Source organism: Staurois parvus, unplaced genomic scaffold (assembly GCF_062004578.1).
Source record: "Staurois parvus isolate SC_StPar_1 unplaced genomic scaffold, SC_StPar_1.0 ptg000080l, whole genome shotgun sequence".
Lineage (NCBI taxonomy): Eukaryota > Metazoa > Chordata > Amphibia > Anura > Ranidae > Staurois > Staurois parvus.
This window is the reverse complement of record NW_028317876.1, coordinates 439,407-463,992: the sequence shown is the minus strand read 5'-3', so window position 1 is coordinate 463,992 and position 24,586 is coordinate 439,407. Positions and strand designations below refer to the sequence as shown.

General features: G+C 42.3%; 1 protein-coding gene across 2 annotated transcripts in view; it reads left to right on the top strand.

Annotated features, from left to right (window-relative positions):
- Positions 1-24,586, top strand: part of FGL1 (fibrinogen like 1) — a 39,296-nt gene that overhangs the window by 1,462 nt on the left and 13,248 nt on the right. The window contains exons 2-5 of one of the 2 annotated variants that reach the window (XM_089669559.1): positions 3,825-4,070; positions 14,031-14,106; positions 18,294-18,474; positions 23,335-23,494. In XM_089669559.1, coding sequence (XP_089525685.1) covers positions 4,060-4,070; positions 14,031-14,106; positions 18,294-18,474; positions 23,335-23,494 — 428 coding nt within the window. In that variant the 5' untranslated portion in view covers positions 3,825-4,059. The remainder of the gene's footprint in view (positions 1-3,824; positions 4,071-14,030; positions 14,107-18,293; positions 18,475-23,334; positions 23,495-24,586) is intronic. The other variant, XM_089669560.1, reaches the window with a different exon arrangement.

Here is a 24,586-nt window from a genome sequence, read left to right as displayed (position 1 = left end):
GCAGCATAGTACAGAGGGTCAGGCAGAGGGATGGTCAGGGTTACAAGCCAGGGATCAGAACAGGTAGCAAGCAGCGTGGTACAGAGGGTCAGGCAGAGGGATGGTCAGGAGCGAGCCGGGATCAGAGCAGGAGAAGTCAGCAGCGGTTCAGATCAGGCAGGGTCAGCAAAGGAACAGAAACAGGATGCAGGACAGATACAGGGCCCAGGACAAACACAACACCAAGGCAGAGTCTGCAGGTCTGGCCATCCCTTAAATACACCAGTATAATCAGTTCCAGGTGTTAGCTGGCTGACAGGTTGAGTCTCTGATTGCTGGGAGCACCCGCTGGCCAGCCCTGGTACTGCAGATCAAAAGGCAGGTGAGTCCCACCATTGCTGGCCAGTCCATTCCTGACAGACATGCTGGTAGGTTAATTGGCTCCTGTCTAAATAGGCCCTAGAATATGTATGAATGTGAGTTAGGGACCTTAGATTGTATGCTCCTTGTGGGTTAGGCACTGATGTGAATGTACAATATATATGTAAAGTGCTGCATAAATTGGCAGAGCTTAATAAGTACTCGTAATAAATAAATAGAAGCCTCCTCATGAGAAATAAGATATCCGTGTAGACCTACTTGGAGAATGCTATCCAAAAACAGCATTTTGTTAATGGTTTTAATATTTATGTGTCTATAAAAATGAGTGGAATTATTGAGGATGGAAGATAATACAAGATGCTATCTACAATTGGTACTGAGATTCAACAAAGACCATATTGCACCCCTTGTTTTCTGTTCAGTCTTTATATTGAAAGAGTCTTTAAAGGTACAATGGTTTCAAGTGTGCAATTGTAGAACATTGGTTGAAGAACTGCACAACGTAGACCACATAAAAGTTTGAGCTGCATATGTATCTGGACTAAACCTGGTTCGTTGTCTTCTATGGCGGCATCCACCTACTTGCCTTATTGTTGTATGTTTTTTCTGTGAAAAAGCTTTATAAATAAAGAGTGTTCAAGAAAAAAAAAAGTTTGAGCTGCATAGGTAGCGTAATGGAGGTCTTATATCTAGGTAGGGCTGCAGCAGTATTCATGTAGAAAAATGAAGGAAAAGGAATATAGTAACATTGGTCAATGTAAGGTAAAGTGTCAGAAAGTGTAGCTTTGGGGCAGGTCAATCCACTGATTAAGTTAGAGCATAGAGCACTACTGTTCTAGATGAACAAAGCGCCTATTGAAGTATGCAGGCAGGAAGCACATTTTTTCATAAGGGGTCCCAAATATATTTAAAGTTGGACATAATTGGGTTGGTTTATTAAAGGCAAACAGCCTGTTCATTTTCCAAGGGACATTATCCTGTGCAAACAAATTATCCCCAGAGCTTAGTAAATGGAGTGAAGCTCTGTTGATGTCCATCATCCAATCATGTGCAAGCAAAAACGCTTTTTTTTCTATTTTCCTTGTGCATGATTGGGTATCCCTTGCAAAGTGAAATTTCACCACTTTTACTAAGCTCTGGGGAAAATTCCCCTGCAGAGTGCAACTTCCTTTGCAAAGTGAACAGCCTATTTGCAGTTAGTAAATCAACTACTGATCTTTTCAACAGCAGCTGACCAATCAGATGCCGTCTAGCCTGAACTGTCATCGCTGCAAGTGGAGGTAAGAAAGTGGCAGGGATTTCAACTCTCCACCGCCTTCTCTCCTCTCCTACCACTGACACTCAGCATGGGATGGCTGCTGGCAGCTTTCCCGCACCACTCTGTCTAAACTCGAGCTAGGAGATGCCTGTGTACACACAAGAGCAGTGGGGAAACTGCATGTGATTTGGACAGGAATCGCATTCCTGTTCAAATTGCATGCTATTCTTTGTGGTGCAATTTGCACCCATTAATGCAAATTGCACTGCAAAGTATTGGTACTTGCTATTGGCGAGTACTTGACAAAAGTATCAGTAGTACTCGCCAATAAAAAACTGGTATCAGTGCATCCCTAGTGTAAACGTTTCAAAGATGGCTCTACGCCCGCCAATGTCAATCCCGGTCATAGTGGTTCCCAGCCCACAGCACTCATTCCTATGAACAAAACAGTGGAAGAATGTGGACTCACCACCACCAAAAAAATTTTGAACAATTGAGTCTGCAGGTAAAGTGATGGCAAGTATTGTTTGGGACAACTGTGGCGTTATTCATGTGGATATTTTGCTCCATGGTGGCCACTATCAACAGTGAATATTGCTGTTGTGTCCTGAGTGATGTGCATACGTGTCTGCGAAAAAAACAGCCTGGTTTGACCATTAAGGGCGTCCTATTTCTCCAGGAGAACACACAAGCTCATACTGGTCACCACACTACGTGCACATTACAGAAACTCGGCTGGGAGGTATTGTCACATCGCCCTTACAGCCCGGACCTTGCTCCAAGTGATTTCCACCTTTTTGGACCCCTTGTTATAGCTGTGGTGATGGGCAGTGCCTTGCATTGTTACAATGCAAGGTACCATTTACCGTTTTTCTTTTTGTTTATGCTGCTGTGGAAACAAGGGTAATAAGAAAACAATTGATTTCCATTTATTCTTGTGGTGAGCAGATTAACACAGGTCACCACTGCACATGGTATGAATAAGCCCCGATTTCTGATTGATAGTATGAATCAGGACCAGGAGTCAGCAAAAATACAGTCTCACAGGTAGGAGCTCACACAGTTGCATGCTCCCTACTGTGAAAGACGTTGTAGATTGATGTTCTCTTGCCACAGGACATCATGGAGGAATCTTAAGATCATAGTCTTGAACTGTTTAAGTGTTCCTCAAAATGATTGCAAAACTACCTTTCTCAAATAAAAACATTGTATAAACAAAAGAAGGAAAACATAAGATAATATATAATCATGCTTACTTCTGTTGCAGATGTAGCGCCCTCTAGTTTAGCTAGATAGGATTTTTGTGAGTCAGAGGCTTGCTAGAAGCCTGGGATGAATCCGCCTGGGGGTAAGGTAGAGAGGTCACCTCAGGAGAGACTGGGAGGCTTTACAGGTCAGGGCTCCCGGAGTCTGCTGAAACTTTCTGGAAAAGGGGTGGAGGCCCAGATTTGCATGTTTAAGGGAACTTGGCCAATCCCCAGGCAGGAGACCGGGCTATGAGCAATTCTTAAATGTGGCAGAGCCTGTGCAGCAGGGGAGTCATGTGGAAAATTAACTGAGAAAAGGTGTTGGAGTGTGGAGCCTGGGAGGGGTCCCTTAGGGAGGGGTACCTAGCTAGATGGAAGGATCTCCACTGTGCTACAAGTCTCCTAGGGAGGACATCCTGTCAGCAGGGAAGGAGCCAGCCCAGGGTAAGGTCTGAAAGCAACTACAACCCAGTAATCTAACAGGGCAGAACAGTGTGAGTACTTCTACTCCCGCTGGGCCAGAGAAGGGAGAGGACAATCAGGTGCAATACCCAACTAGTTCTCATCTACTACTTAATTGCAGATCTTGAAATCTCTTGACAAGGGATACCCGCAGAACAGCCTGGTGAAGGAGGAATGATTCATCTGAGGTCTGAGGAGGTACACCAAAGGGGAAATCAGTTCTTCTTAACCACTGGGGGACCGCCCACAGTACATATACTGCGGCAAGGCGGCACCTGTGCGCAGAATCACGTTTATAAACATCATCCTGATTTCAAGGTAGGGGGCGTGCACAAGTTGCATGACCGCCCTACCCGCAGCACTGATCGCGGCCGTGGGTGTCAATCACCGGGTCCCGGTTGGTGATTACCTGCCGGAGCCTGGCGGTTGCCGGCAAACACTGCCAGGGAGCACAGCTGCATTGTTTTCAATGGAGCTCTTCTCCCTGTCAATTCCAGGAACTGGAACTTCTCCACTTCATCAGGAGCTAAATTCATTTGCAGGATCCCTGTAGTGTTCACTTACCACCACCAGAGGGACGGAGCTTTGGATTCTGGCTGATAACCATACCATCCTTAAGGGGACCTCCGGACCTCTGATATACCTTCCCAGGCTGATTGATCCACAGATTGGAGTTTACCCTCTTCATCTACTTTAAGGATTCCAGGGGATATTCATTTATGCGCATTTTCCATGCGCGTCCGGTGAGTGCGCACTCTTTCCATTGTTTCCTGGTCTTCATCAGCTATTTCTTGGGACTTATTCATTTATATTCATTTAATAACCACGGACTATTTGCTTTTGCACTTATTTTTTAGCGCTGCACTCTGTTTTTATTCTGTTTTTTATGGGTACACTGTGATTACCTTTAGTGCTATAGCTGCTTGGTCAGGAGCGCTCACTTTATACCATTTTTATCAATCACATGACATGTGCATGTGACCTGCTGTGACCATTCACAGCTAGACACTAGTATACAATGGATGGCATGAATGAAGCCATCCATTGTGTACAACTGTCATGTGACCTGCTGTGATTGGTCACAGCAGGTCACATGGTACCGGCAACAGGGGCCGGTACTCAGATCTGTCATCGGCCATGTCCGAGGTATATGGCCGGTGAGAGATCACGCCGCTGCGTGGCTCTGCAACCTCGCGAACTGCGCATGTGCGGGAGGACGCCAAATGGCGTACACCCCGGAAAGGTAATGCATTTTTGCGGACGCCAAATGGCTATAGGCCGGGCGGCAAATGGTTAAAGACACCTGTCCACCCCACAGTCAGTCAGACACCAACTACTACCATGGGCAAGACCAAAGAGCTGTCAAAAGACACCAGAGACAAAATTGTGGACCTCCACAAGGCTGTAAAGCATTCCATCATTTCAGTTTCGCAGGATATAAACAGCGCCATTTGTAAATTGGGAAAGCATCTGATCACACCGATCGGACCATTGGACTATCACAGTTTCTGAGGCCCTGAAATGCCAGGATAGCACCAAACCCCCCAAGTGACCCCTTTTTGGAAAGTAGACACCCCAAGGAATTTGATAAGAAGCATGGTGAGTAATTTTCAGATCTTGTTTGTTGCCACAAGTTTTTGGAATATGAAGAAAGAAAACAAAAACATATTTTTTTGTTTTCTTTTTTTATATTTCAAAACCTTGTGAGAAAAATGAGATCTGTAAAATACCCACCATGCCTCTTTTTAAATTCCTTGGGGTGTCTGCTTTCCAAAAAGGGGTCATTTGGGGGGGATTTGATGTTATCATGGCATTATAGGGACTTCGAAACTGTGATAGTGAGGAAGTGAAATGAGGAAGTTACGCACCTTCAGGTTTTCAAAGTGGTAATTGGATTTCAGGCTTCTATATGTGGCTAGGCTCCCAAAAAGTTTCACACATGTGGTATCCCCATACTCAGTAGAAGTAGAAGAATGTATTTTGGAGTGTAATTCCACATCATATCATTTAATTGACAACTTTGCATAAGGCTAAGTTCACACTAGCTTTGTCAGCAGGCGTCAGACAGACTTTTGGGAAGCGTTTTTAACACTTCTCAAACGCCTCTGAAAATTCTGCACATGGCAGCACATAGTGCTGTTCACACGGAAGCGTTAGCCTCTAATTGAGTCAGGAGGAGTTGAAGCCTCTCATTCAAGTCTATATTGCCGCTCTGCAAATGCCTGGCCAGCAGTTGTGGTGCGGTTGTGACGCGGTTGCGAGGCATTTGCGGAGCGTTAATACCATTTAAACTTCATTATAGGAGTTTGTGGTGCGGTTTTAATGCTTGGCAAATGCCTATTCAACCGCCTCAAAACCATGCATAGGGCATTTTGGGAGCGTTTGAGGAGCATTAAAAATGCTTCACAAATGCCTAACGCTTGTCAAATGCTATAGGGGCGTTTGGCAAAAGTTAGAAATAAAGTCAAGTGTGAACGAGCCTTAAAAAAAAAATGTTTTTGTAATTTTCCAGAAAAAAAAAAAATCTTCCATGGACTCAATATGCTTCTTGCAGATAGCTTAGGGTGTCTACTTTCCGAAAAGGGGTCATTTGGGGCTGTTTGTACTATCCTGGTATTTTAGCACCTCAAGAAATGTGATGGGCAGTCAGAAAGTAAAATCTGTGTAAATTCCATTATCTATACCATAGTTTGTAGACGCTATAACTTTCACACAAAGCAATCAATATACACTTATTGGGATTTTTTAACCAAAAACATGTAGCAGAATACATTTTAGCCTTAATTTATGACAAAATTTTAGTTTTTTTGGATATTTTTATGACAGAAATGAGAAAATACCATTTTTTTAAAAAAAAAACAATTTTCTCAAAACTTTTTTTGTTTATAGCGCCAAAAATAAAAAGCACACAAGTGATCAAATACCACCAAAAGAAAGCTATATTTATGTGAAAAAAAGGACATAAATTTTATTTATGTACCGTATGATGTAAATTTCATTTGGGTGCAGCATTGCATGACCGCGTAATTATCAGTTGAATTAGTGCAGCACCGAGTAGCAAAAAGAGGCCTGGTCATTAAGGGGGTAAATCCTCAGGAGGGCAAGTGGTTAAAGAGACAGTTGCTACTTTTTTTGGTCCACATTTTTGTACAATGTACAGTGTTTGCTGAGAAGTTGTCTTCAAGTTTTACAGTTCCTTGGGCATCCCATATACCCCTAGACTCTATCCAAGTTGTTAACCCTTAATAAAGACAACAAAAACAAGCTCAAGGACTGTTTTACTGCCTCAGAGAAAAAAAGTGTGGAGAATGCGTGTTGCCTGGCTGTGCGGAGCTTAGGGGACACACCCAACTCAGCGGCCTTTAAGAGGGTAAGCGCTACACATTTATTTTTTTAAATATTGCAGTAGATGTATGAACTGTTATTCCTCAAAAGGAGGAAGGAACGATGGCTCTTACACTTACCGCAAAGGTAAGTTGTAGTAGGGCAGTGTTTTACTTTCACTAGCAATATCATAATACAAATGGTGGCATTTTGGGGGGAAAAAGATGAGCCTTTGTTGACAACCTCTAAAATTTGAAGTGTGTTAAGGAGATATATTCCTCTATACCAGCCAACTTTTGTTTTATTGGGGGAGAGAGTACAGACAGGAATACCAAGTTGGAATAATTCCACTGAAATTGTGCTCACCACTGAAAGCAAGAATGTGATATTGTATATACATTATGGTTTCCGTTTATGAACCAGCGATAAATGATCGCTGCTCAGTTCTCCGGCAATCTCGGAGAACACAGTTCTCCTGTGAATGCCTTTTATGAAGCAGTTCTTTGAACAAAGGGAGAATGGTCTCCAAACGCTGGAGAACGGTCTACAAATGGTGGAAAACGGCTGATTTTACTATAATCTCGCGAGATTATAGTAAAAGATCAGTTTACTAAACAGAGGTAAATTATCGCTGCTTAGTTTGCGGTCCCTCTGATTCTCCAGCTCTGAGCTGGAGAATCTGGAGGGAGAACACAGATCTCCAGTGAAGGGCTGAACATGTTCTCCACTGATCTTCTGAGTGTCATAAACTGTGAATGACCAGATAATAGCTGCGATCCTCTGAATCGCAGCTATTCTCTGTGTCATAAATGGACACCTATATTGCCAAAAGTATTGGGACATCCCTCCAAATCATTGGATTCGGGTATTCCAATCACTCCATGGCCACAGGTGTATAAAATCAAGCACCTAGGCATGCAGACTGCTTCTACAAACATTTGTGAAAGAATGGGTCGCTCTCAGGAGCTCAGTAAATTCAAGCATAGTACTGTGATAAGTTACCACCTGTGCAATAAGTCCATCTCTGAAATTTCCTTACTGCTAAATATTCCACAGTCAACTGTTGGTGGTATTATAACAAAGTGGAAGCAACAACAGCAACTCAGCCGCCAAGTGGTAGGCCATGTAAAATGACAGAGCGGGGTCAGCGCATGCTGAAGCACACAGTGTGCAGAAGTTGCCAACTGTCTGCAGAATCAAAAGCTAAAGACCTTCAAACTTCATGTGGCCTTTGGATTAGCACAACAACAGTGCCTAGAGAGCTTCAAGGAATGGCAGCTGCATCCAAGCCTTACATCACCAAGTGCAATGCAAAGCGTCGGATGCAGTGGTGTAAAGCACACTGTCTTTGAACGCCAGAGCAGTGGAGACATGTTCTCTGGAGTGACTAATCACACTTCTCTGTCTGGCAATCCGATGGATGTGTCTGGGTTTGGCAGTTGCAAGGAGAACGGTACTTGCCTGACTGCATTGTGCCAAGTATAAAGTTTGGTGGAAGGGGGATTATGGTGTGGGGTTGTTTTTCAGTGGTTGGGCTTGGCCCCTTATTTCCAGTGAAGGGAACTCTTAAGGCGTCAGCATACCAAGACATTTTGAATAATTTAATTCTCCCAACTTTGTGGGAACAGAGTGGGGATGGCCCCTTCCTGTTCCAACATGACTGCGTACCAGGTCCAAAAAGACATAAATGAGCAAGTTTTGGGTAGAGGAACTTAACTGGCCTGCACAGAGTCCTGACCTCAACCCGATAGAACACCTTTGGGATGAATTAGAGCTGAGACTACGAGCCAGGCCTTCTTGTCTGACATTAGTGCCTGACCTCACAAATGCACTTCTGGAGGATTGGTCAAACATTCCCATAGACACACTCCTAAACCTTGTGGACAGCCTTCCCAGAAGAGTTGAAGCTGTTACAGCTGCAAAGGGTGGGCCAACGCAACATTGGATCCTACAGACTTAGACTGGAATGCCATTGACATTCATGTGCGTGTAAAGGCAGGCGTCCCAATACTTTTGGCAATATAGTGTACCTCTTCAGTTTACAAAACCTCTGATTATGAATAAACAATAGAATAGAACTGTGTAGGTTTTAATTGTCTCAGCTCGTGTATAACATAAGACCATTCCCACTTCCATGGAAAATCCTGCATTTAGTATTCCACATAGACATGAAGTTAAATTCTAGTATAAGAATGTGTTTCAAGTGAACTGGAAAGATATGAAATAAGAGCAACAAGCTGTGGATTCAAGATGACGTCTGAAACTCGACTATTGCAACATTAACTTAAATGGGAAGCATATGTGCCTAGAGAGACCCACACCCTGGAAATTGGGTCCAGGTTTGCCTGTGCTGACTTTTCTTGGGTATCAGAAAAGCAAAACAATCCATTTCTCAGAGGACAAAGCCAATACATTAAGTCTTTGTGGCACCTCTTTAAAGAAAACCAATTGAACCAATTACAACATTCAAATGCTCTCCAAAGTATTGATGTAGAGATATAGTTTTAATACTGTTCTGTACTTATTTCTAATCAGGGCAACTGAAAATGTTTATTTTCATCTACTCCCTATGTTATATTTTATTTGAAGTGAGAGCAGGTCTCTGTCAATTTCACCTTGTATTTATTTTGCCTCTAGACTGTTGTATTGATTTCTATTACTCCCAAGGCCTCATCCACACTTGCTTTTCCCTCTCAAGTGTGATTCACATTTTATTGCTTTCCAGAGGGCAGGTGGCGAGGGGGCGTGGAGAATACTGCCCACTGTCACATGACAGTGAGCATCATTTTGTAGCGCTGATCTGCAAAGCATGGCATATGTATAACCCCCTCCGCTGCTTTTGCAGTTTAAGGGGGGGAGTGGTTGGGCATTCAAAACATGACTCAACTGCATGTTTTTACCACCCTTCCCTGAGCCACAAGTGTAAACGTGCCATCGAATTGGCCTCAGATCTTATTCTGAACCTGCAACCCCTTCCCCCCCAGTTCTCAATGGAGCTTAAAAGTATTTACACTTTAATATTCAAAGCCTGAGGATAGTTGCCCTTTCAATTTGCAAAGATATACACCATGTTATATAATAAACACATTCAGGGGAATTCAAAAAGAGTGTCTACAGGTAAGTAAATCTGGGGCAAGCACCACCTGCGGAGGTGATATGAAGCTGGAGTACAGTGTTCCCTCCTTGCCACTGTACCTGTCACAGAGACAGTGCATTAGACACAGAGTTTTGAAGCTGAGTGAGTGGAGTCTGATAGGAGAATTAGTATCTTTGAATCCCCATCAGGTCCCCTCCCCTTGTAATTGACAGCAGGCAATGGGAGGATCCCTAGCCAATAGACAGCCTGAAAATGGCTATAGAATCCACCCACTGCCTGCTCTCAATCATAAGGAGAGGGCAGACTTGATTGTCTGAGCTTCCCCATCAGGTGCCGACCACGGTCATCATCACTGGATGCTATGAGCCTGTCAGCTATGACGCCAACAGCATCTTTAGCAGCTTCCTGCCTGGCCTATAATAATATGAGGGCCAAGTGGCAGCGTTACCATCCTGCTTGGAAGTCATATGACATCCTCCCAGGATCGGACCAAGCGGCAGCATAATCTATCAATCACCAGCTGTGTCAACTGGGCACAGCGGATGATAGATCAGTGTACTGGATCGCTGCCAATACCATGTGATTGATGTGATCAATCACAGCAGATCACATGGCAATAGTAGACAATGAATGGCTTCCATTCATAGCCTTTCATTGTGTACTATTGTGTTGATCTCTGTTATTGGTCACAGTAATCACATGGTACAGACAGGGCCAATCACAGTGTATCTGTACCATGTGATAGCTGTGCCCAATCACAGCTTCACAATAGTGCACACTGGATGAATAGATGTCATTCATAAAAAATGGTTGATTATCACTGTTATAAGCAATCAAAGTGTGTGATCACCTCCCCAGAGTACAATGTGCTATGGTAACACTGTTTCTCTGGTCACAATATTTTTTGAAAAAATCTTAAAAAAAAAAAAATTGTAATAAAAAAAACTTTTTTCAAAAAATTGAAAAAAAAAATATTTTTTTGTTTTTACCTAATGTCTCAAGTTTCCCTGATCACCAGTACACCTGTTTTCTGAGGATGCTGAAAAAAAAAACATTTTCAATTTTTCCCAAAAATTATGACAAAAAAATTGCTACTTCAAAAAATGTAAGCCTTTTATTAACCACTTGCCTGTCAGGCATATTTACCCCCTTCCTGCCCAGGCCATTTTTTCAGCTTTCAGCACTGTCGCATTTTGAATGACAATTGCATGGTCATGATAATGTGTCCAAACAAAGATCAATTTCTTGATAGGAAGACACTGAAGAAGATGCAAATCAATCACAGGTGCTCTTCAAATACCTCAAAAAACAAAATCTCAACATAGTATATTACCTTTTAAATCCCAGAACTAAAGTGCCACACGTGTATCATGCAAAAAAAAAAACACTCCAGTGTCACAGCACTCATGTGAAAAAAAAATAAATTAATAAATATCACTGCAAACTATATATAAAGTGCATAATTACCCTAAAACAAACAGATTCCAATTGTAATCAACCACATATGTACAGAGTGTCCTTAGATTGGTATCCTCTTGTTCCTCAGGACCTCACAAACAGACCAGGAATCAATATGTGAATTATAATCATATATAAAATTTATTGTAGCCACTTACATTTAAAAACAATAAGATCAGCAAGACAGCATCAAACTCCTCATGCCCAGTATACGATCCCCTTTCCGTGTGTAGAGGGTCTCCCGATCACCAGGTAATTCCCCCTTGCTACTCCTATCCAGCACTATCACTTTGTAGCTCTGGGGGACACCTGAAGTGCTCCGTTACTCTCCAGACCTCCAACACACAGGGATTCCAGAATCCAAAATGGCTGCCGCAGCACTTCCGGGAACGTCACGTGCCCTGGACGCGTTTCGTCTCTTCCGGACTTTGTCAACAAGGATGTTGACAAAGTCCGGAAGAGACGAAACGCGTCCAGGGCACGTGATGATTTATTAAATTTTTTTTTTTTTTTCACATGAGTGCTGTGACACTGGAGTGTTTTTTTTTTTTGCATGATACACGTGTGGCACTTTAGTTCTGGGATTTAAAAGGTAATATACTATGTTGAGATTTTGTTTTTTGAGGTATTTGAAGAGCACCTGTGATTGATTTGCATCTTCTTCAGTGGAGTAGGAAGTGTCTTCCTATCAAGAAATTGATCTTTGTTTGGACACATTATTTGGACACTTTGCATATTGGGACTTTATTTTATTTTTGTTCTTTTATATATATTTGATATTTTTGGGTAATCTCTTTGGGTCTTGATTTTTTCACTATAATTGTGGGTTTTTGGGTTTAAGTCAATGAATATATATTTTATTAGTACTTCAGGGGAAGGATATTGATATGACTTTAAGGGATTTCTGAGGATTTTATATATATGTGTGCTGATTTATACTTATTCAATTGCACGGTCATGCAACATTGTACGAAAACAAAATTTTTATCATTTTTTTGAGACAGAGCTTTCTTTTGGTGGTGTTTAATCACCACTGGGTTTTTTTATTTTTTGCTAAACCATCTAAAAAACTAAAATTTTGGAAAAAAGGTTTTTTCTAAGTTTCTGTTATAAAATTTTGTAATTAAGTAATTGTTCTCCTTCACTGATGTGTGCTAATGAGGCTGCAGTGATGGGCACTGATGGGCACTGATAGGTGGCACTGATGAGGAGGCACTCATATATGACACTGATAGGTGGAACTGATGGGCACTGAGAGGCGGCACTTACTGCCACTGATAGGCGGCACTGATTGGAACTGTTAGGCAGCACTGATTGGCACTGATAAGTGGCACTGATAGACGGCAGTGACTGGCACTGATAGGCAGGACTGACTGGCCGCACTGACTGGCACTGATAATTGGCACTGAAAGGCAGCTCTGATGGGCACTGATATGTGGCATTGATGTGCACTGATATGTGGAATTGATGTGCACTGGTATGTTATATTGATGGGCACTGACAGGTGGCAATTATGGGCACTGACAGGTGGCACTGATGGGGCTACACTGGTCATCAGGGCACTTATGATTAGTGCCCTGATAATCAGTGTAGATGTCCCCTCTGAGGAATGCCGCTTACCTGCTCCCCTCTCCTCACGCACTGTCAGCGTGAGGAGAGGACTGTCGATAACCAGCATTTCCTATTTACATGCGATCAGCTGTGATTGGACACAGCTATTCACATGCTAGAGCCAACATCATCGGCTCTTTACTATGATCGGTGATCCGCTGTGTCCCAGGGACACAGCGCACCACCGATCACCGAGCAGCGTGCCCCCCAGGGACGCGCATGTGCAGCTAGAGTGGGAGGACATCATATGATGTCCTCCTGCAACGAGAGAACCGCTGCCCTCCCATCATTTCCTTATGTGCTGGAGGCAGTTAAATACCTTTAACTATCTACTTTCCAAAAAGGGGTAATTTGAGGAGTATATGTACTGTCCTGGCATTTTCGGGCCTCAAGAAATGAGATAGGCCATCAGTACAGCAGGACTGATCAATTTTTAAATATACATTCCATAGTATGTAGACTCTATAACTTTCCTACAGACTAAATAATATACATTGGTTTGGGTTGTTTTTACCAGAATATAGCAGTATACATTTTGGCCTAAATTTATGAAGAAAGATTATTTATCTACAAATATTTATAACAGAAAAGAAGAAAAATACATTTTTATTTTAAATTTTTTTGTGTCATAAGTCAACAGCTATGACTTCATACATGGCAATAAGGTAAATTTCTCAAATTGGATGCAGATGATTAAAATTAACAAAAATTCCTGAACCTTAAAGTAACAATTAACGATATCCTTATTTTCCCAAAAAAATAATCCATACACATTCAGTAGTTAATGTGTTTTTCAGGAATTTATTTCTTGCTGTGTTTTTCTGCCTTTACTGTGAGTTCCCAAACCTCTTCTTTTGTCTATCACCAAGCAGTGCAAATTAGTTGTGGTCATGTGCACAGGTCTATACACACTACAAATCTTATAGTTCATAGTACGTCTCCAAAGTGAGCAAAAGACAGTGGCTACCTTCCTACATACAGTGGGACTATGGAGAACAAATGTAGTAACAGGAAGATGGACCACCACAACAAAAAAAGGAGGAGCATTTTTAGTTCAGAACACTTGACTAGAATTTAGTGTCATTTTAACCTTTCCCCACTGTATCCAAAATGAAAGAAAATGTTTGCCTTTAGATACAATTTAGTAATTAGCATTTAACAGCTCTTTTTATGCATTAACATGTTAACATTATGTCATTTGTTATTTTTCTAGATTTCTTACAATGGAGATTTATCATTATTCACAATATTTTGTGTGCATCCTTGCCTTTTTTGGACTGGTTGCACAGGTAAGGTATTTTTTTCAAGTACCTAAGATTATCATATCATAAAATATATTACAAGTAATGTGGTTGTCCCCAGAGGACTGATATGTTCTCTGTAGAAAAGGAGAGTGGTTGCTTCTGGCGTGAAGGTAGTGGTGTTACAACTGGAAACTGTGAAGGAGGAGGTGGCACTGGCAGCATGGATTATAGGGGTTGTCTGTGTGCATGGGGAGGACAGAGAAACCCCTTGATGGACGCCCCCAAATAGAGACCCCCATTCTCAGGGTCATCTGTGTGTAAGAGAGAGTAAGAGACCCCCTAATAGACAACTCCCGATGAAGACCCCCAGATGGAGATTCCCATTCTCATGGGTGTCTGTGTGTATGGGGGGGGTATTATTGCTGGGGACATTGGGGGTTATTTTTGCTGATGGGGTTGTTATTACTGGGGACAGTGAGGATTATTCTACTTGGGAGTTGTTATTGCAGCTGGGGGTTATTATTTTAGGGGGCAGCAGAGGTTATTATAGCTGGGGATGATGGGGGTTGTTATTACTGCAGGGGTATATTATTGCTGCTGAAGGTTATTATTACAGTGGGGGTTGATTTTGAGGATAGTGAAGTTTATAATTACTGTGGACAGTGGGGGTTATTAACTTTGCTGGGGGTTAATATTGCTGCGGGAGGTTATTATTGCAGTGAACAGTGGAGGCTGTTATTTTTGGTGGGGACAGTGGAAGGTATTATTGCTGCTAGGGGTTATTGTTGTGCTGAGGGTTAATATTGTGCAGCAGGTTACTGCTTGTCCTGACTCTTCCTGTGGTTATTATTGTGTGGTGGATTATTGCTTGCCCAGACACTTACTAAGAGGGTTGGGCTGTTAATTGTGCTGGTAATTGCTGGGGATTTTCATTACTGACCCTGGCACTTGTTGGGAGTTATCATTTCTGGCCCTGTCACTTTCTTGGGGTGATCACTGCTAGCTTGGGGAGAATGGTTTAGCATAACATCATGTATATTAGACAATAGGGTTGATTTACTAAAATTGGAGAGTGCAAAATAGTCGTCCTCTGTGGCCCTCCCGCTGCAGTGGGCGAGCACGTTTACTTATCTTAGGATAGTGATCTCCCATAATGTTTCTGATTTTAAATTGCATAATTTACAACCAGTCCTGGATGAGGTCAACGGTAAACCTAAATGAGTTAATTCTGCTTCCCTGTTAGAGGCTGCCATTCTTAACTCAGTAGAAGCCCTTCAGTGTCTGTAATTTAGAGGTTCAAAAGACCCCTATACATTACCCCATCCATGCACAATACACTAAAAGCCTGGACAATGGGCCTACGGTATGAGTTTATCCCACTTAGTACACTGTCCCCTCTTACTCTTCTCTGGCTCAACCCTTCTCTCTACCACTTCTACTGCGTGGGCCAAATACAAAATAAAAAATTAGAATATATTGTTGAGAATCATAGACTGCTACCATTTTCCTCTCTAAGAGTTAAATTCAACCTTCCCTTCCACTATGAGTTAAGGTACTTTCAAGTTGCCCATGCCTTCAGTGCCCAATTCCCAGGTCTTCGGCTAGTACTCTTCTACTCAGAGTTGGAGTCTACCTTATGAGTGCCTGACTTGGAGAAGCCCACATCTGAGCTATACCGCTACCCGGTAAATGCAGATTTACCTGAATTGACCTCACTTAACCAGAAGTGGAGTACTGATGTACCTGAGTTGGATGATGAGGTCTGGTCATATGGAGCTGGACTGGAGATATGGGACTTCCCCTTCAACCATCTGGTGTTCGCCAGAGATAAACTGATTCAGTTTAAAATTATTCATAGACAATATTTTACCCTATACAGGCTCCATAAGATGGATTATTCCACATATCCAGCTTACTGGAGATGTTCAGAATTGTGGGGGACTACATACATGTATTTTGGTCATGTCCTGCAATTGTTATGTATTGGTGGCAGGTCCTAAATGTTATCACTTCTGTGGTTCATGTTCCTATTGCCTTATCACCAAGTTTGTGTCTCCTAGGCCTGGTCAAAGAACTGGCCCCTAAGCTATCAAGAATTCTTTTAAGTCTCCTTTTTAACACCCGAAAAATAATAGCCCTCCATTGGAAAAAAACCCTCTCCTCCCTAAGTCTCTTTTTGGATGAAATTGATTAACTCAGTTCTACCCTGGTACCAAGACACCTACCATAACATGGGCTGCCCGACAAAACTCCTGTTGGTTGGAAAATTCTTCCACTGCTACCCCATCTGATACTTAAGTATCCGCTACCAAAACGTTTGGTGACATAGTCTCTGACTGCTTATTGTTCCTGTATGTGACTTTATTTTGTGCTTGAGCCTTGCAAATTCATTTAGTTTGTTTTGCTGTCTTATGTTGTTTTCCATGTACCATTATATGTCTGTAAATCCAAATAAAAAAAAAATGGAGACTGCAAAATGTGTTGCAGCTGTGAATGGTAGCCAATCAGCCTTAAACTTCAGCTTAAGCTTTGACAATAAAACTTTGAAGCTGATCGGTTTCTATGCAGAGCTGCCACAGATTTTGCACTCTCCAGTTTTAGTAAATCAACCCCAATGCCTCCTTCATATTGCATTAACCCAGCACCTGGCTACATATAGTTGTGTTTGGGCCTGGAGTGCGGCTTCATTTATGACAGCATGACTCCTGGAACACTTCTTATGGTTCTTATGAAATGACCTTACTGTTTTTCCAAGCTGTTGGTTCTGGAGAGCTTATTACAAGAATGTAAGCATTTCCTGGGAGGTCTGTTTTCACTCACGACCACAACACTAAAACTTTTCAAATGTCACCGGTAAACATTTACCGGATGTGGATTTATGTTCCCATTAATATGGATAGATCCGTGGTCAGGCCAGAAGAAACTTTATTACCTAGCCAAGCAACATAGTTCTACTACAGTTTTGAATTTGCCAAAGTACATCTTGGAACTCATAATTCCACAGCAGAGTCCTGCAGCATTAAAGCAACCAAAATAACAAGATTAAAATTAATAGCCCATTAAAAGATACCACAACAAAACTATATTTTGCCAAATTATTCTTAATGGAGCTTTATTATTATTATACAGTATTTATATAGCGCCAACAGTTTGCTCAGCGCTGTACATTATAATGGGAGACAGTACACGAGACAGCACAGTAACAATACAATAATACACGAGGGGTTCGAGGGCCCTGCTCCTTGGAGCTTACAATCTAGGAGGGGGGGATAGTGGTACAGGAGGAAATAGGTGTGGGGGATGGAGTGGTAGGAAGAGTGGAGGAGATTGGCAATTAGGTGAGGACGGGGTAGGCTTCCCTGAAGAGATGGGATTTCAGGGTGCTCCTAAAGGTGAGGAGGGTAGGTGACAGTCTGATGGATTGGGGTAGTGAGTTCCAGAGGATGGGGGAAGCCCTGGAGAAGTCCTGGAGACGGGCATGGGAGGAGGCGACTAGGGAACTAGAGAGTAGGAGGTCTTGTGAGGAGCGGAGAGTACGTTTTGGGTGGTAAATGGATATCAGGTTGGTGATGTAGTTTGGGGCACTGTTATGAACAGCTTTGTACGTCAATGTTAGTAATTTGAATTTTATGCTTTGGGCAATGGGAAGCCAGTGGAGGGATTGGCAGAGGGGGGTGGCGGATACGGAGCGGTTAGTAAGGTGGATGAGTCTGGACGCAGAATTCAGGATAGTCTGAAGCGGAGATAGTCTCAAATGAGGTAGGCCGGTGAGGAGGGAGTTACAGTAGTCAAGTCGTGATATAATAATAGTCGTGATTATTGCAGAGATTGTTCCTGAAGTAGTTTTTCTGCATCATTCAACCCCCTTCCTCCTAGCCCTGGTCATTCTGGACCCTCAGAGAAAGACCCAACTGATGACTGTGTCCTGACAAGCTCAACCCCAAAGTTATGTTGGACTTCCTCTTTAAATTCATAAGGCTAGGCTTCTTTGCAGCTTTGGGACCCTTTCTTATGTGCTAATCCCATTTCTAATAAAATACTTGTTGCAAAGTGCAGATACATTTTTTTCACAATAGCCATCTACTTGGTGACCTTGATTAGTGCAGTACATACAATATTGATATTGGAATTATATGCTACTGGGGAATGCATGCCTATTATTATTGTTGTTTGCATTATCATTCAGTTTATTTTATTTAGTTGCTTAATACCCCGTTTTTCTGTTATGGAAGGCTTTGGATGCCTGTTTACAAGAACAGCTGAGACTAAAGGCCCAAGTGAGACTTCTTGAGCAGCAAACAAAGTTGCAGCAAATAAAGATTGAGAATCTGTTACGAGAAAGGGAACTGCAGTTTATGGACCGGGGAGATGAGATGCTAGTTAACAACTTAGGAGAAATCCGAAGTTATGCAGGTAAATTCATTCTACTTTCTTCTTTTAACCGTTTGCATAGCATTTTCCACTAAGATCATTGCACATATTTAGTAAGGAAAACAGCAGTCTATACTGTACAGTAAACCAGAGCAACCAATGAGAATTGTTTTTCTGATCTGACAATGACAAACTAGTTATGAATAATTACTAAGGGCAACTGTAGTTTGTGCATCATGGTTACTTTGTATAACTCTTGACTAATTTGTCCTTAAAAACCTGTATTTTTTTTCCAATTTATGTCAAAGTAATAGGTTTTCTTTATAGCCCACCTCTGAAAATAATATTTACCTTCCCTGTGCTTCAATGCTATTTTGTTTGCTGACTGGAGACATTGGAAATACTTGGTACTTCTGAGCATGGGGAGCATGATTAAATACAGTAACAGGCTCATACAATGTCAAATGAGGGCTGGGGGAAGATTCAGTGTAAGCTTCAAAATAAATAGCGGTCCTTAACACAGATCTCCTCAATTCACAAAAATGTGCCTGTGCAATGCATGGTGTAATGTATGGCCATACATTATACAGTTTTCTTGTTCAATTCCCTTTATATTGACTGGTATCAACCTTCCTTGATGACTTCCCTGCCAGGCTACCCTACGTTCTCTCTTCTGAAATCCACACAATCATTCTTCGAGAATGCTAACACTTCTGCTACTTCTAAATTTCTCAGTCTAACCTCCTCTTTTGACCTGAAGCAATGGATACATGTTTCTACTCATTCTGACAGCAACACCCTTGACCTTGTTTTGTTCTACCTATGCACTCCGTGCAACCTCAGCAGCAATCCTTTCCCTCTCTCTAATCACTACCTTATTAGCTTTGCTCTCTCCCTGTATTCTACCTCTTCTCCCTTCAACCGCCTAGCAGTTACTCACTGAAACCTCCGCCACCTTAACCTTCACTTCTCTACTCTGCTACTGACCAAATCTATGACAAAATCTCACCTCTGTTCTGCCCCAACCTTGCCACTTTTGTCTATAATAGTTCTTACTACAAACAGAATCAGGTCCCAAACCCTACAACCTTAGCAAGCAGATAACACCAGAAGTCTGAAAAAATGTAGCCGTGCTGTTGAGCGCCTGTGACGCAAGACTAGGTCTCAGAAAGATTTCAACTAATATAGATCTGCCTTCAGAAATACTACTACTGCCTCTGCACTGCCAAGCAGACCTATTTTATCACTCTCATTAACACCTTCTCATACAGTCCCTGTCAATTCTTCTCTACCTTCAACCCTTTACTTCGTCCTCCACTGCCTGCACCCACTACCTCAATCACTACCCAGGTGATCGCCAATCGCTTCAAAAATAAGATTGATATAATTTATGATGAGATCTCCACTGTACAGACATCTCCCCCACTTATCACTCCATGTCTACAGGTACACTCACTAGTTTCCTCATTCAACCCTGCTACTATAGATGAGGTTGCTAAACTTTTTTCTAATGGCCACTTAGCCACTTGCCCCCTGGGCCTTGTTCCCTCACAAATGCTACCATCACCTGCTGGCTCTATCCTACAATCTCTAACTCACATCTTCAATCTCTCCCTCTCTTCTGGCATCTTCCCTAACTCTCTAAAATATGCACTAGTCACCTCCATACTTAAAATGCCCTCACTGGACCCCACCAACCTTAACAACCTATGACCTATCTCCTTGCTCCCTTTTTCCTCCAAACTCCTTGAGCACTTAGTCTACAACCAAATGAGCGACTATCTTACTGAAAATAACCTTCTTGATCCTCTTCAGTCTGCATTTTTCTCTCAACACTCCACAGAAACTGCTCTCCTAAAACTCACAAATGATCTACTAACAGCTAAAACCAATAGACACTATTCTGTACTCCTACTCCTGGACCTCTCTGCTGCCTTTGATACAGTGGACCACCCCCTCCTCCTCACAAAACTCCACTTCATTAATCTCTGTGACTGTACTCTTCACTGGTTTTCTTCCTACCTATCTCATCGTACCTTCAGCATCAATTACAATCTCACTTTCTCCTCTCCTCTTCCTTTCTCCATTGAGGTCCCCCAAGGTTCTGTTCTTGGACCTCTCCTATTCTTCATCTACACCTCCCTGGGTCAGTTGATAGCCTCCCATGGCTTCCAATACAGTTTCTACGCTGACATCACCAAAATTTATCTTTCTGCCCCACAGCCCACTCCATCAGTCTCCACACGCATCACTAATCTACTAACGGACATATCAGCCTGGATGTCACACCACTTCCTCAAACTCCATCTATTCAAAACTGACCTCTTAATATTTCCTCCCCCACGCGCCCCTTCCCTTGACTTGTCTGTCAGGATTGAAGGCACAACTATCAACTCGTCCCTGCATGCGAAGGTTCTAGGTGTTATCCTGGACACTGATTTATCCTATGGGCCTCACATCCAATCACTGTCCAAAGCTTGCTGCCTCAACCGCCGCAACATCTCAAAATATGCCTCTTCTTAACCAATGACACCCCAAAGCTCCTCGTCCACTCTCTGGTCATCTCTAACCTTGACTACTGCAACTCCCTTCTCATTGGATTACCTTTACATACAGTAGGCTAGCCCCTCTTCAGTCCATCATGAATGCTGCTGCCAGACTCATCCACTTTAGCAGCCATTCAGCGACTTTTACTCCTCTTTGCCAGTCCCTCCACTGGCTTCCACTCTCCCAATGAGTTCAATTCAAAACAGTAACAACTTACAAAGCCATCCACAGCTCGGTGCTCAGCTACATCACTACCCTAGTCTCAAAATACCAACCAAATTGTTCTCTTCATTCCTCCTAAGACATCCTGCTCTTTAGCTCCCTTGTCATCTCCTCCCATGCTTGCCTCCAAGACTTCTCGTGAGTCTCTCCCATCCTAAAGAATTCCCTACCCCAATCTGTCCAATTGTCTCTTACTCTGTCTACATTTAGACGGTTCCTGAACACCTATCTCTTCAGACAAGCCTTTCCTGCCCTCACCTAATAGCTGTACTTTATTTTATCCATCAGCTCATCCCCCACAGTTATTACCTTTTGTATCAATTGACCCTCCCTTTTAGATTGGAAGCTCTAACAAGCAGGGCCCTCTGTTTCCTACAGTATTAAAATGTATTGTAATTGTACTGTCTGCCCCTCACGTTGTAAAGTGGTGCGCAAACTGTTGGCACTATATAAATCGTGAATAATAATAATAATTTACCTTCAATCAGGGCCTGTCTAATTGGTTAAAATTGATGGTGTTTAGGTTGGACCTCATATTATATCGGTCTGGTAAATCTAAACAAAAATAATACAAGAAAATTGTATAATGTATGGCCAGCCTAAATGGGTTCTTAGTGTTTATTGCAGTTTGCATTGGGTTATATTATTTTTCTAGTCTAGATGTAAATAATGCTAGGTGGGGTTCTTCTTTAGCCTGGGTCATATGCCCAAAGCAGTTCCCTGCAAAGGAAGAGAAAGTATATTTATTACCCTGGCGAACTATTCGTTCAAGTGTTGCAGCCTCCGCCAGACATTTCAGCATTTGACACTTCTGCGACACTTCTGCTATATGCTGTGGTTCCATCAACTAACCTCCACATCTCTACAGGTGACCTAGGACTGAAGGATGGAACCACAGCATATGTAAGGGTCACTCCCAGGTAAAAGATAGGAGACATGAGCCTCTGAACAGATAAATATACTATTTCTTCTTTAACAGGGAACTGAACAATTTTTGGGGCAAAGTCATTTTAACCAGCAGTACAATATTAGTATTGTTCTAGCCATTTCTTTGATCATCCATCAACATGAAAAAACTATTAATCCAATAGTAGCTCTTTAGGAAGAATAATTTAGCATTCTATTAATTACTGTCATTTTTTTGTAGATGCTAAAGAGTTAACACTAAACTCCAAGATAGAGAGAAACGTTTGGACATTACTGCACCTGTTCATTAATCATTTTAGTGACAGTTCACATATATGCGGATTGGATGCAGTTTTGAACTGCATCCAATCTGCATGACATGTGAGATAACATTGTTTCCTATGGTGCCTGTTCACATACGTCCAGTGCACTGGCAGTGCGGATTCAGTGCAGATTGAAAAAGAGTGCTGTCCCATTTCTGAGCAGTGTGGTCTGGTTCAGGTATGGATTACAGGCTATTGACTTCTATGGGGCCCGCTTCTATACCGGATATGTCATCAGTTGTGAACAGGATTGCAGTTCAGGATCAGGATTTCAGTTCAAGATGAGGTTTTAGCACAGGTTGCTCTCCTCTCCACCTCAGCACAACCAAAAAAGCCTTGCAAAACCACATCCAAACCGGCCTTAAAGCTGTGAACAGTACGAACCACAAACACTGGTCCTAAACTGGCTCTGAGCCGCTGAACAAGTAGATTGCTAATCCACACTGAAACCTGACTTTGAAATCCAGGAAGCACATGTGTGAATCGGCCATCAGGGTCTCAGAAACAGCCTTGTTTTCTCACCTATATCCACTGTTACGTGATCAGCAGCAGCACATTCCGTAATGGAAACTGGTCATTGCAACCTACTCTCTCGGCAAGTGACCAGGCGCTCTTTAATGTCTTAGTGTTCACTACAGTACTCTTGGATAGAGTAGCTTCTCAGCAAATAGGCAAAGTCCACATCAGCAGGAAGTAGCATAAGCACTAGTAGAACTCTCCTTTCACATTATATTAGTGGTGCCCAATTATATTACTGAGAAAAAGCAGCTATTTTTATTCTCTCTATATAAAAGAATCAGAATATGTAAAAAAATGCAAACAAATTTGGCAATTATACATCAAGGAGTCACAATCTTTATTAGTCACTAATTTATTCTTTTTTTTTTTTTTGCTTTTTGTGCAGACTGTGGTGACATTTACAACGATGGACATAAACAGAGTGGTTTTTACAAAATTAAACCATTGCAAAGCCGTACATCATTTTATGTGTACTGCGATATGTCTGATGGAGGGGGATGGACTGTTTTTCAGAGACGCTTGGATGGAAGCCAAAATTTCTTTCGGTAAACCTTTTTCTGAAATTGTGGCATTTTATAGGTACATTTTTGGGTGATGCTGGAACACACAAGTTGGGTGGTAACACTCAGGACTCCCAGGTGGACAAGAACAGAGTTGGTATTGTTGGCAAGAAGATCTCAATAATGAAGCACCTGGGACATATAAGAAGCCAGAGGCTGACAAGCCAACCTAGCTCTATCTACAAACAGATCTCACTTTTGGCTATGCCAAAATATTCTACCCTTACCTAGGCTGGTTAAATTTAGTTTTTGGCTCTGCTGTAGCTAGCTAAGCAGCAATTTATTTTCTTTGTCTGGTAAGGTCTCCGTAAACCTGGTGGTTGATTACTCCTACCTGCCTTTGAAGAAGCTTCCAGAAATATCTTAGAAGAGTCAGCCACTGGGTTATGAGTATTTATCAAATCCCAGCTAATCGCTGGGAGTGGGGCCCAGATGTGGCTGGGCAGAAGGTAAATGTTTTGGCAGGGTCTGTTCAGCTCTATTTCTCTCCTAGGCAGCCATTAAAGAGCTGTTGCAGTTAGGCCTCAGCATGTGCTTGGCTGAGGGTCTTGAAGTAACCTGGACTTAAAGAAACTTGCTAGAGGATACTAAATTAGGAAGCTGGGCAGGAGAAGGGCCCCTTTCACTGACGAGTGTCACAAGGGAGCTGGTTATGTGTAAGACCTTTCACCTAGAGGTCCAAGTGTGCTTGTGTTTTGAGGGTTAGATGCCAGAGGTTGCTAAAAGGACTGTGGCCGCTCTTACAGAGTCACAGACTAGCTGGATGTCCCCTCTACCTCCAGCAATACTTAGAGCTGCTATTGAAGGGCTTTGCTTAAGAAACTCTCCAGTCCTCTTATAATTGTGTTTTGGAGTATCCAGTACCCTTATCCCTCTACCTGCTTGTGTTTAAGTACTGCAATCTACCTTCAAAAAGACACCCTTAGATTGAGCCTGTGTTTTGTCGGTGTGCTCTGATATTGGTATCTGGGCCTAGAAGCCATTGAACTGGTAAGGGAGACCCAGTATATTTCCAGCGGCCCCTTCAGGGATAAGTGCTACATACATAACTATGAAAAATACTGTATATGAATTTTT